This window comes from Cygnus olor, chromosome 1, assembly GCF_009769625.2.
Source record: "Cygnus olor isolate bCygOlo1 chromosome 1, bCygOlo1.pri.v2, whole genome shotgun sequence".
Lineage (NCBI taxonomy): Eukaryota > Metazoa > Chordata > Aves > Anseriformes > Anatidae > Cygnus > Cygnus olor.
Genome location: NC_049169.1, coordinates 165999899 through 166012812, shown reverse-complemented (window position 1 = coordinate 166012812; position 12914 = coordinate 165999899). Strand labels below are relative to the sequence as shown.

Genomic DNA, 12914 nt, shown 5'->3' with positions numbered 1-12914 from the left:
TGAAGCAGCTGGTGTTATTCTGAACACCAGGAGCACTTCTGTGCTGTGCAGGTGACAAAGCTCTGGCACAGGCTGCCCAGAGAGGCTGTGCAGTCTCTTCCTTGGAGATCTTCAAAAGCCACCTGGACATGGTGCTGGGCACCCTGCTCTGGGTGTCCCTGCTTGAGCAGGGGTTGGACCAGGTGGGCTCCAGAGGTCCCAGCCAGCCTCAGCCTTGCTGTGGTCCTGTGATTTTGTGAGTCTGTCTACTCAACCATTGAGACACTCCAGCTTGATTGCCTTTATTTCTTCTACTGTAAAAAGGCTGCAGCTGTCTAATTTGCAAGGATGGGACGGCTGATAAGGGACATGCTTCCACAGCGCGCACCACAGCCATTGCACTGCAGAGATAGTTTATGTCCAGGAGCCGTGTCCCACAGGCGTGGCTCTTCTTTGGAAAGGCTAAACTATCAGTGACCACCAAAATCTGGCTCCTGTAGCGTCACCCTTTCATCTTGCAACCAAAACCTCATGCCACTGGGTCTCAGTGCAGCAGACTGGAGAACAGCAAACAGGTTTTTCAGCCAAACCTCCCATATCAGTGTGCTTCCCTATTGCAGGCTGGCAAGGAGGCATGGCATCGTAAATGCACCGGTGAAAGTCTGCCTCCTTCGAGAGGCAGGCAGGCTCCCAGGGTTCAAGGACACTGCTGATGTGATCGTTTCCGCAAGCAGAGAGGTCTGTGCTTATCTGACCCAGCGACCCAGCATGCAGGGTTGAAGGTGGCTACCAGCAGCCACTCCTCATCGCAGTCACAGAGAGCTGAATGTGCTGTGTTCCGCGTACAGACCAGCACACGCTGCCTTTCCACTCCAAACAACAACAAAAAGATGTGGGGGTTGGTGGAGCCGTGTGTGGATTAGATGACAATTGAGCCATTGTTTGTGCAAGTGGAAGAAATAACTTTTCAGGAACAGGCCATGGGTCAGGGCAGTGGACGGTGTGGGTGTTCACTGGAGAAGTCAGACTAAACAGGCAGTGATGTGCTTTACACTTATGGCACTGCTGGGAGAAAAAACAGTACAAAACACAGGCAGGACACTGAGGAAGAACAAACAACTTATTGTGTGGAGAGCAAAAGTACCTTGGAAGGACTAGTAGGACTATCTGATGTTTAAATTAATCAGTGCTTTGAGAGATTCAAGATCTGTTCTAGCAGGGCTTTGGTTTAGACGCATCTCTTGATAAGGCTCAGAGGTCTCCAAATCAAATGACTTTGTTTACTTGTTTCTCTGCCTGTAACCACGTAACATCGTGGATTTTATTAGATAAATGATCATATTGGCTAAAAGCAAGTGAATGGAACTGCAAGGGATGGAAAATTCACATTTAAGGAGAAATTTCACCATTAAGGGCAAAGTGCAGCTCAAAGCCTCTGCCTTGGTCTCCACAGTTGTCCTGAATACTGCCTCAAACATGCAGGGAACTGTTCCACAGACACGGAAGAGAAGTCCATGAGTCTCAAAACGTCCCTAGGAGCAATCACAAATAGCACCCAACTTCAACAAAGTACAAAACTGATTTTTCCAGTTCACCAAAGCCTTCCTTCCCCAGCCATTTCTTCACTTGGCATGCATACAAGGAACAAATCCTCTCTCAGCTGCACGGGCATCTTAAGGATGCTGTAAACTAATTGTATCCCTACAAGCAGGGAATTAAGAGGGAAAGAAGGCAGAGACAGACACACAATTCCATTTTAAAATACTTAGTGAACTCAGATTATATACTAATGCAAAATATTTTTATATCATCCCAGGACATTTTTGTTTATACTGCTGAGTGCTATTTTATTTGTTCCAGCTTTGCCACAGATGCGCAAACACTAAGAAGAAAGAATGTGTACTCTATATGATGGCTTTTAAAAAATCAGTAAAGCAAGTAAAATCCATTTCTTAAGAAAACATTCCATTAAAAAAAAAATCACTATATGTTTATAGAAAAGATTTTTTTTTTTAACAAAGGTTTAATTTAAAAAGTTAATAACTGGGTATTCCAGAAGGTTTGAGTCATCCACAGTAATAATTAGGGGGTTTGTTCCATACAAAATGCTTTATTTAACCTTCATGCCTCCATTCAGATAATTATACAAATGCATACATTTAAAGGTTTAAACTCTATTTCAATTCACAGCTCAATTCATAGGAAAGTTGAATACAGAAAAGCAATGCACCAACAAAATATGTCTGAGACACCATTAAAAACGATAACACTTGTTCATTTAAATCTTTGAGAATAGACTGGAATAATCATCCTCTGACAGAATTTCATTAGGGGATTCCCTTTACATTATCATAGGGCAAAAAAAATCACCATTTTACAGTAAGAGGAAAAAAAGCTCTGAGTATATTTACAATACATACACTATACATAAATACAAGAACAACACTTACATAATATTAATAAACTTATAACATAGGTGTTGCCTAAACACTACATAGCATATAAATGCAGAGGAAACTATCGGGAAATTAGATCTTCAGATGATTACTTTTATTATTGTTGAAGAAAAGTAATTTTTGCATGGAAAATCTTTTGAAAAGGCAAAAGAAAAGATGAGAAACTACTGCTTGCTTGCTAGCACTGGTATTTTTATTCCTTTGAAGTACAGGGCTTCTATCGACACTATTATCTCTATGGGGTTACTGATAACGACCCTCCCTTTTGCATCTTATCGTAGGAAAAAGAATGAGGTGCCATGCATACTAATTCCATTGTTGTGAAGCTTCGGTCCCAAATCAGTCACTTTATAAACTACGGGATGTTTTTGTATTTTTACACAGGAGGATCAAATGAACACTCATTGGTACATACAGCTATAACGACCTGATTAGAAGGAACAGTTGGAGGCCAAACGCAGCCCCATCCTTAGGATTTCATTCAACTAATGCCATAGGGGAATTTGCTTCATCCATAAGTGACTTGGCCAAGAATGGTATTTTTCATTATTCTGTTGTTTCTTCCTAAACGCAGCTGAAAGAAACTTTCCAAATTAATGGTATTTTTGACCCCACATGTTGATAGCAGTGTCTAAATCTCTCGTTCACTTGAAGTGTATGAATGTGTGTGTCTGTGTGTGTGGGTTGAAGGTTTTAAGGCTGGTGGTGCATGAAACTTAAGTAATTCATTACTATCTCCGTGTATATTCTGCTGTAAGTGCACATGGGATATATAACTTCTTGGGGACAGAGCAGGTCAAGAGAGCATACTGTGTAGGTGTTCAGTGGAGAAATTACATCACCAAGGAAGCAATGTATAGGACAATAGGGAAAAATATACTATGGTGGTTTTCTTTTTTCTTTTTTTTCTTATTTAATGAAAAACAAGATGCAAATATAGCATTGAAAAATAGTTTGAAGCCAGAAATGAGAACATAAATTCTGAATTTTGAAATAATTTGGTTTGTTTGTTTGTTTGTGAAGATTGTGGCTCAAACTATATTTCCAAAGAAACTCTTCACATGTAGAAAGGCAAGAACAGGGAGAAAAGCAGCATCTGAACCCATATCTGTGCTTCATGGTTCATGCTTATGGCAGTTCATCGAAGCTTTTACCTATTTGAGTGTGTCTCCTACCAGACACCGAACTCTTGTTTTCCAAATGCAGAGCTAGCAGCATGAAGCAAGGCTTAACAAGTCAATGGACCACCACGCGTGTTTTCTAACTGACAGCACCTTGGCTCACTGACATTTCTGAGAATGAGCCGGGGGAAACATTGCAGGTCACACATATGGACGAGAGGACCCCAAATAACTTTTGCTGTTCTTATTTTCATAATAGCTAAAATTCGCATTCACAGTTTTGCTTGTCTGGAGGACTGAATGATTGTTTACTGAATAATCTACAAATCACTCCAAAGACAACTCAGTTTATTTCATAATTTAAAGTCAGTAAGCACAAGCTGCTATAGAGGTATGCTGGCAAATCAACAAAACAAAACAACCAAACAAAATCAACCCCCGAACAACAACAACAACAAAACCCCTCTGTATTAATTTTTTCAGAAGGAAACCCCAAAAGCCTGGCTCGTCTCACGATGGTGAAGACCAGATGCCCTTTCCTACGCAAGAACTCACACACCTAGTGGTGGAGTCAGCCAAACTCCCACCACCATGCATTTCTAGGGGTGTCTCCTCAGAGCACTGCAGCTTCAGAACAAAGGACCAAGCCCTCCTCTCCAACAAACAGCTCAGGTATAAGAAACTCACATTTCCTTTGTCCTTCTGATGACACACTCCCTGGTGCTCTCCTCAAATCCCCAGTGTGAATTGAGCTCTTTTATGTGCTTAATATTTGGAGATTAAGTTCAGGATGACAGAATAAGTATATGCATGTTCTGATGGGATTATTTCCACTGATGTCTAACAGATTTAAAAATAAGTTGTTACTAAACTAGTGGTCTTCTCACATGACTAACTGGCATGCATCAGTGTCTAGTTTTTACACGCACGGCCACATGCTTTTATTTTGTACCTCCGCTGTCTTCCATACGTGAGCATCTTTGCGCACATGCAATCCTGCCTTGGTGAATAAAAACAAAAACCCATTCTCCCACTCAAACAGAAACCCACTGAGGGTAGCAAAATCTGGGCAAAATGTAGAACTGCACGAGTACAAAATTCTGCACAGATAAATGGTGGGTACAAATCTAGAGAACAGAAAGCAATTGTTCTTGGCAAAGGCATTAGGACAACCAGTTACATTTTGATCTCCAATAAATTCGTTTTTAGGAACAGGAGAAGCATGAGGGATGGCATTACACCACTATTTTAAGACTCCATTAGCATCAGTAATTTATTATTTTTTTTTACAGAAACCTACTAGATTAATAAAAATAATAAATGAGAAACAAGGAAAGGAAGAGACAGATCTGGCCATTTTCTAGTGAGATCAGTCTACTGATGCAATCGCTTAGGCCACTTAATATTAAAAACTAAACCTTCTCCACTCCAGTTATATCATCTTCTTGTTTGTTATTCAGCTAGTTTCTAGACTAATAGTCCCCACTTTTTTCATTCCTTTGTTCCTAAAATAATAATAATATATAAAGTGATATATTTTGTCCTCTCTTGGAGTCAACCAGTTCAAAGATGGTATTAAATACCAGTGTTACACAAAGAAGAGAAAGGAGACATGAGACGAACTCAGCTCCAGAGTCCAATGCAGAGGATTTTTCAGGAGAATCCCTGTTCTAGTGTGTACCCTAAAAAAGCTCCATTGGGCTTATTGCTGGTTTTTGGAATATTTTACTACAGAATACCCTGGATATATGGGCATATCAGACATAAATTAGGAAGAAATGCCATAAAACACAATCAACTCCATTTATACCTACTTAGAATCCATATGGATATGAGTAATTTGTAAACTAAGACCCATTCTCATCTCACAAGTATATGACAGACGTTATTTGAGAAAATAACTAAAACTTCTAACAAAATATCTCAACATGTGAAAATACAAATGGCACTTTGTGTTTGCTTCTGTGCTGCATTATTGTTCTCAGAGTACAATTTTATTTTCATCTTATTGTTGACAGAATCCCATAAGTTATTGCTGTGTAAAAGTATAGGAACATCCCATCAGTTCTAATAACAGGCACTTTCAGTTTCTGTTTCATCTTTTAAAATAGATTTTAGGCTACCTTGCTGAAGTGTATGTGCATTTTAAATGTCACAGCTGTCCTGCTACCAGTGGTTTTGTTGACATGCTGCTGCACCTAGAAGATTGAACTCCCCTGGAATTGGCAAAGAGCAGCTGCTTATTTCAGCTCTGCAACCTTTATTCGAGATGCATTGTTGTCAGGGAAATACAAGAACAAATAAAATCAAACGAGAGTTTGCTGTTACTGTATCTGCCATTCACTGTAAATTGCCAGAAAGAAAGAAAAAAAAAAAAAAACAAACAACCCTTTTCATATGATTTTCATTTTAAGTGTTTTTTTTTTTTCCTTTATTCAGTCAAAGACATTCTGAGTGTTGACTTATTTGACATTGAAGGACACAATATGACTTCACTATATCACATGCCATCTGCAAAACAGCAAAGAAGTGTCCATTCTGTCTTGCAGAGAAAACACGCTCCCCAAAATGGAATAATCTACTTAACATTTTCTGTTTAAGCTTTGCAGGGCATTATTTAACCATTTTTTGATGAAAACCAGTTTTTTTTTTTTTTTTTTTTTTTTAAATGTACTTCATTTAACCTATTTACACCCCATGAAAAATTGAGTTTGAAAATACTTTTCCAGTATCACATATATTACAGAATAATTAAACTGTTACAAGTATAGTAAAATACTTTCAATGTATTTCAATTTCTAAAGATGCAGTATCCTTATAGTTATTTTTTTTTTTTAATTTTTTTTTTTTTTACTAAAAACTGATTTACTGCTGCAATTGATCAGAACTGAAGCATTTTTAAATGACCAACAGGCATGATTTTGATAAGCATATTACACAGCAACCGTAATGCTACCATGAAACTGTGAAAATATAACAATCATCTTTAAATTTCTTTGTGTGCTTCTTCAGTTATAAATCACAGGCAAAGGCATAATACAGTAATACAAGCTGGTTTCTTAAGAAGGTAGTATTTCCTTTTACAGTATTTATTTCCAATTCTTCATCTTGCTTTGTTTTTATAAACTTGCTTGTTTATGTATCCGCACATGGGAGGAGGCATGTGGAAGTGCCGGCACTTACACGCATGGGCGTACGGGTGAGCATGTAGGAGGAGGGCAGACTTCCTGAACCATCTTTAGGCACGTCTGCTCTGGAAGATGCAGTTTCTCACACTGACCTTTCCAAACCAAAGTTCAAACTAAAAAAATAAGCAAGGTATTAATGGTGAAACCTACTCTGGTTTGAGGCACCCACCTTCAATAAAGGAGAAAGAGATTTTTTCCATTAAACAGCATTTATTATCAGAAGATAAATTTATAAATGGCAACTAGAATACATTTTCAATGTGGCTAATGGAAAACAAGACTTATGATCACTGCTATTCCCATTATTAAAGGGGAGAAAGGATGTCCAGCTATTTGTCCATGCTCTGCACTGTGAGTTTACCCCAAACATCAACATCACTGATGTCATTTTTAACACTGTTAATTTTGTTAGACATTACTCCAGCAAATAATCATATATACAAGTCAGTCTAAACCTATTTCATTAATTGTGTAAGCATGATAGAGAATAAGGAATACTGCATCTTCATCCCCAGTATAAATTGCTGTTGCAATGAGCCAATTTTACAGTGCTGAATAAAACAGGTGCTCAAAAAATAATGACAATTTAAAATTTAAAAAGTTCTGTATCAAAGCTGCTTGCTTGTTATGTTTTCATATAATGCTGGCTACTGAGATTTCCTGACAAATCCACTGGATCCTTTTGAAAATACCTGAAATCTGACACTTCGTGGCAGTTTCCCATGTGGGCTGAGCTGTAATGGCCACAGTGGGTATTACCTGTCCTTTACTCACACCGAAAAGCATAAATCTCTTTCTGAAAGAACGGGGACACCGTATATATTTGTATTTCCCAACTGCTCAATTCAGATGGACCTACTGTGTGCTGCCAAGAGGAGATCTGGTATTTCTGCATGCCACGCATGATGTAAGCCTTCACCACAGTTATGCAATGTCGCAGCGTGGCAGTGGGACACCAGGATTTTTGAGGAAAATGCCATGGAGTAACCACCCTCAACCTCTGCACAAGCACCAAAATTTGGCGGGCCTGGACCACAGCCACTGGTGGAAGAACACCCTGAGAAGCTGGGAGACGTCAGCTCCACGTCCGAATACCCTCCTCCCATGAAGTAATTTCTCTTAAAATACTTCTGAAGGGGAAAACCAAAACTGAGAATATCCTCAAAAAATACCTCGGGCCAAAGCCTGAGGGCTCTGGTACAAAAGAGAGACTTGCCAAGGATCATACTGGCTACTCGAAACCCAGTGGTAGACTGCTGCTGGTTGGCCAAGGTGTCTAGAGGTAGGGTTGTAGGGCAGCATAAAAAGCTCGTACACGTCTGCTAGGAAGGCCAAGTATCCATTTTTGCCTGTTAATTAAGGAAATTTAGGGTGCACTGCTCTATCTTTTAGCTTCATTCTGTTCCCATCAGCATGCCCTGAGCCTGTGACCCTCAACGTGAGCTCTGCTTTGCCCCCTTGTCACTTTGGGGTTCCTTGAATAAAACCAGACCCTCTTTCTGTTGTTGTGTTTCACATGTATAAAGTAACAGAGAACCGGCTGAAAGACAAGGGGTTCACAAAGAGCAACTTCTGCCTTGGGAAACAAACCTCCTCGGGTTTCTCTGTGCAGTCAGCACAGGGCAGTTCAAAGCTGCACACTGAAATTTAGGGCCTCTCAATTGCTCTTTTCTCACCATTGACTACAGAGGAAGCGTGAAGAAGACATTGGTCCCTCCCAGTTACATTCAGCCCTTGTGAACAACATCAGAGATGATGCCTCTCACTGCTTCTCTTGAATGCTAACAGAACAGCCTTAATAGTTTCTTGTCCAATAAATTTCATTTTCTATGGGGGGAAAATCACAGATTCTGCTGCTATTCAAGTTATTGGTAGTTAAAATGTTCTCAGGCAAGAAAATAATTATATAAATTGACTTGTACCTGACCTGAATTCTTTCCCAAAACATTGAGAACGAGTGATTCATTTAAAGGGAATGACACTGAAACACATAAAAGTAGACCTTGAATGCAGTCCATGAACCTCCTCAGGCACAACACTGACAATCCGTTTTTTAAGTAAGTAACGCTGTTGGTAAAAACCCAGTTCTGTTGCTCCACGATGCGTTATGGGCTATCAAAAAGCCCCTGTTCGTTTCAGCCTTTTTTAAACTGCATCGACACTCGGTGTTGCTGCTTGAATACTAACTCTGAGCTGGGTACTAAACACTGCCAAATTTTGTGGAAGATGATTACCAGCGTGGTCAGTGGGAAATGGGAGAGGCATTTTTCCTGCTATGGCTGCTGATAATTTGTCCTGGGTTTCTATGTTGACCAGTCAGAAGAGGGGAAACTGAATTTTAACAGTACTGAAGTTCTTTAAGGGAGCTGATAAATTATCCATTATCGGGGAACGTTTACACTGTATTTAAAGACAATCATACTCTAGAGCCTCTAAACGCTGTTAGAAAGTATTATCCCAGTCTTATTAATCCTCAATTAACTGCAATTGCTTTCAGTATTTGTGTGGATACTCTGTGCTGCTTTTTCTTAAAGATTATCTTGATTTCCGAACCCCCACCAACATTACAACCATTACTTCAGGAATCAGAAATGAATTCAGACTGATCAAACATTTAAAAATGAACAAGTGCCATCACAAGTTTAATCTGTGCAATTCCTGGAACCAAATATTCATAATTAAATGCACTGCAAAAGACCTTTATGTATACATCTTTTATCTCTAAGCTATAAAAGTCTCAACACTTAAAAATCTTGCCAAGCCCCTTCTTTGTCGCATTTAGCTGAATAGGCAGATCCTTGTGAGGAAGGAAAACAGAAAAACACTATTCTGTTTTCACGAACAACTGATGACTAAGAGTTTCTCTCTTTCCTCCATAATGTAATTAATATAAATTGATTCACAATTATAGGGCTGTATGGGAATGATCAAGAATTTCCTTTTATTTAATCTGAAAAGTCTTGGATTGAAAATCCCAGCAGAGGCAGCCACTGCTACCCATATAAAGGGCCATTTGTATCATAACAGACAGCTGGCAAAATCTTGTTATTCCCTAATTCCCAGGGAGAAACATAATGTCTTGCAGAGCACCAATCCAGAACCATCTCTCCTTCCTACTTACAGTTCATCCACTGACTCCTCAACGCTCAGATCTTTCCTTTATCTGTCTTGCTTTCCAGACACAAATAAGTTTTACGTTGAAGGAAATGAATGTACTTAATTGTGGTACCTAGCAGGTCAGTGAAACCATCAGAAAGATTGACTTAAATGGTCTTACATGCTATTCTGCATCCCTGCCTTCTGTTGGTGTGGAGTGAATTATTGTTTTGAGAACCATTTTACTCATTATTGCTTTTTCTCTGCAAGAGACGCAGCCCTTTCTTCTGTTTTGTGGGTACATTCAATTCCATTCCACAGATGCCTACACCCCTAACCTTGGTACCAGCGAGCATAAGATCTGACTACTTCTTTGCATTCAAACACTGGTCACGGGGAAGAGGATACCTGCATGAAAGAAAACTGCACTTTGAGAACGGGGTAGTAGTTTTCAGATCGGCTTTTTCTATACAAATCAGGAAATGGTTCTAAATAAGTCCATGGTAAAATACAGATACTTAATATTGTACTTTCAGCAGAAATACTGCTGCCCCTTTTTTATTTTACAGACTTCAACAACAACAACAAAAGAAAAAGAAAGGAAAAAAAAGGATAAAAGAAAAAGGTTAAATGGCTGGTGTCCTCAATGGCATAATGACAACTTGTGGTACAACATTAAAATGCCACCATTGTTATTGCAAAAGTCTGCTCCAGCAACCCTTCGGCTCCGAAGGTGGGACCTCTCCAGCAGGATCTTCTCGCCTACTCCCACGCAGCTTGTCTGTAGCACAGCTTGGGCGTGAGACTGACACTGGCCAGGTGGTATTCAAAACAAGCGGAAAAGATGGGATAATAAAGGTCTATCAGTCTTGCTCTCATCATCATCATTGATTTGTGGCATCTGATCCTCCAATCAGCAGTGATTTTTCAGGAATAAAATGTCCGACAGCTGAGAAAACATACAAGCTATAAACATTTTTTTCAAAGGACGCAGCATGTAAAATAATGCCCATTCCTGTAGCATTTCGGCTGCTATTTCCCAGGTGATTGTGATGACACTTTTGGGGTGTAACCATGCTGAGGGGCAGATGGGGTTAACTTCAGATGGCGAGGAGAAGAGTGGCACTTCTTTTCCTGCTTTTTTTTTTGTTATTATTTTTTTTTGTTACAGACAGCAGGGACAGCCCTGCCTGTTAACACTGTAGAAGGGGATTCAGCCCTGCTGAATTCACTCCGGGTAGTTAAGAGACCCAGCTCTTAAGCTCGGCTGGAACAGGTAGCGTTTCTCAAACCAGCATGTGCCTGCGGCGGTGGAGCGCCAAGTGATCTGAGCGGGAAAAGCTGCGGTCACAGTCTGCACACTTGAATGGCTTCACTCCCGTGTGCTTGCGGTAATGCCTCGTCAGTTCGTCGGAGCGAGCAAACTTCCAGGTGCAGCCTTCCCAGGTACATTTGTAGGGTTTTTCTCCTGGCAGAGACAAAAGAAAGGGGTGGGGGGGGAAACAGGTGGTGACTTTTGCCTCCTTGCTCTTAATCCCCACAACCCCCTCTGTACGCTTCCCATGAACACCCACTGCCTAGGGGTTTCTTTAGGCCAAATTACACAATTACTATGAACCGAATCTGCTGAATATAAGGAAAGGGCCTCGAGATTTATCATTCCTGTGGCATTCACATGACTAAGAAAATCAACAGGATTAAGGCAACAGTATAGATCCTACCTTGCAGGGGTGATGCAGGGATTAACGTAAGGACAAAGGGCTGTGTAATTATTCCCATGATTACTGTACAAGTTTGCTAGCCTCATCCCAACAAGCTGTACTTTCTCCCAAAACGGCCAGCCTGCCCTATTTTTCAGCAATTTATCAAAGGGTGCCAAGGACTTCCAATTATTTATAGGAAGTTTATGAAGGTTTCTAATTATTCGTATAAACAACACTGCAGGACGTTTCTTAGCAAGCTGGTAAAAATGAAGTACGATTTCCCAAGGAAACATAAAAATTCAATCTGCAAAGTGTCCTCTTTATTTATTGCACTTAAGTTCAGTAAAATTAATTTTGCCTGTAAGATGTTACCAGGAATGGTCTATGATTTTTAAAAGTACTTAGCCACGGGACTTGCACACAGCTATTGATAAAAACTGATTTACTTCAATGATATCAGACTTGGGCTAAGAGCAGTTTTGGAAAATCCCACCCCACTGCTTTTTGTCTGAAGTTAAACATAATGCATGCCCCAGGTTCTGTGTCATAGAGTGTCACAGGAGAAGATTAATATGGCTGATCCAGACTTTGTGTTTTCATAAAAGAAATTGCTATAAAATTTCATTTTTGCCACCTTTGAAGGCTGTACTTGTTTGGGATTTCTATCACCACTCTTTAACGTCTACATGTTAAATGCTCTTGGGAGTTACCTTGATCCTACAGTTGAGCATGCTTCAAAACTGAGGAAGGGAAACTGTGTGAGGTCTGCGTGCGCGTTCCTCTGGTGTGTCAAACGTGATTTTTTAACCTTCCCTTCCTGAACCAGCTAACCACAACCAGGACAACACAAGAGCATCTCTGCAACTACTGTTTCCTTCATCGGACACAGTCGTTCCTCAGTTATTTGTTATCATTTATGAATCACGAGCAGCTCGCGAAATACCTTTCCAATTACACGAGCCAGTGACGCAACACTCGCTTTGTCGCAGGCAGCACCTCCCTCCCAGCATCTCTTCGAAAGTCAGTAAATGTTTTGCCGAGTGCTCGGAGTTTCAAAAGAAAGTCATCGCCAAGTTCAAACAGCCCTGAGAAGTCCAGCTGAAATGGCCGCGGGTGTCTCTGTAAGGAAGTCAGATGCTGTACAGGCATGCGGTGGGGCTGTCGGCAGTATTTGAGCTCGCTGGGGCAGTCCCTCCTGCGCACCATCTGGGCTGCGCTGCAGTTTTGATGTTGGACGGGGGTGGGAAACAGTTGCGGCGAGGAGAGAGTGATCCGGGCTCCGGGCTGACAGGCTGGACTTGCCAAGCCCACAGCCGGAGCTCTGCACTGGCAGCCAGGTTGCCCTGCTGATTTTACAGCCCCCAGCTGAGC

The 12914-nt window shown here is 40.6% G+C and overlaps 1 protein-coding gene across 8 annotated transcripts in view; it reads right to left on the bottom strand.

Annotated features, from left to right (window-relative positions):
- Window positions 1-2077: 2077 nt before the first annotated feature.
- KLF12 (Kruppel like factor 12) overlaps window positions 2078-12914 on the bottom strand; it is a 246828-nt gene continuing 235991 nt past the window's right edge. For all 8 annotated transcript variants that reach the window (XM_040540371.1, XM_040540379.1, XM_040540395.1 and 5 more), the window contains one exon: window positions 2078-11308. In XM_040540371.1, coding sequence (XP_040396305.1) covers window positions 11127-11308 — 182 coding nt within the window. In that variant the 3' untranslated portion in view covers window positions 2078-11126. The remainder of the gene's footprint in view (window positions 11309-12914) is intronic.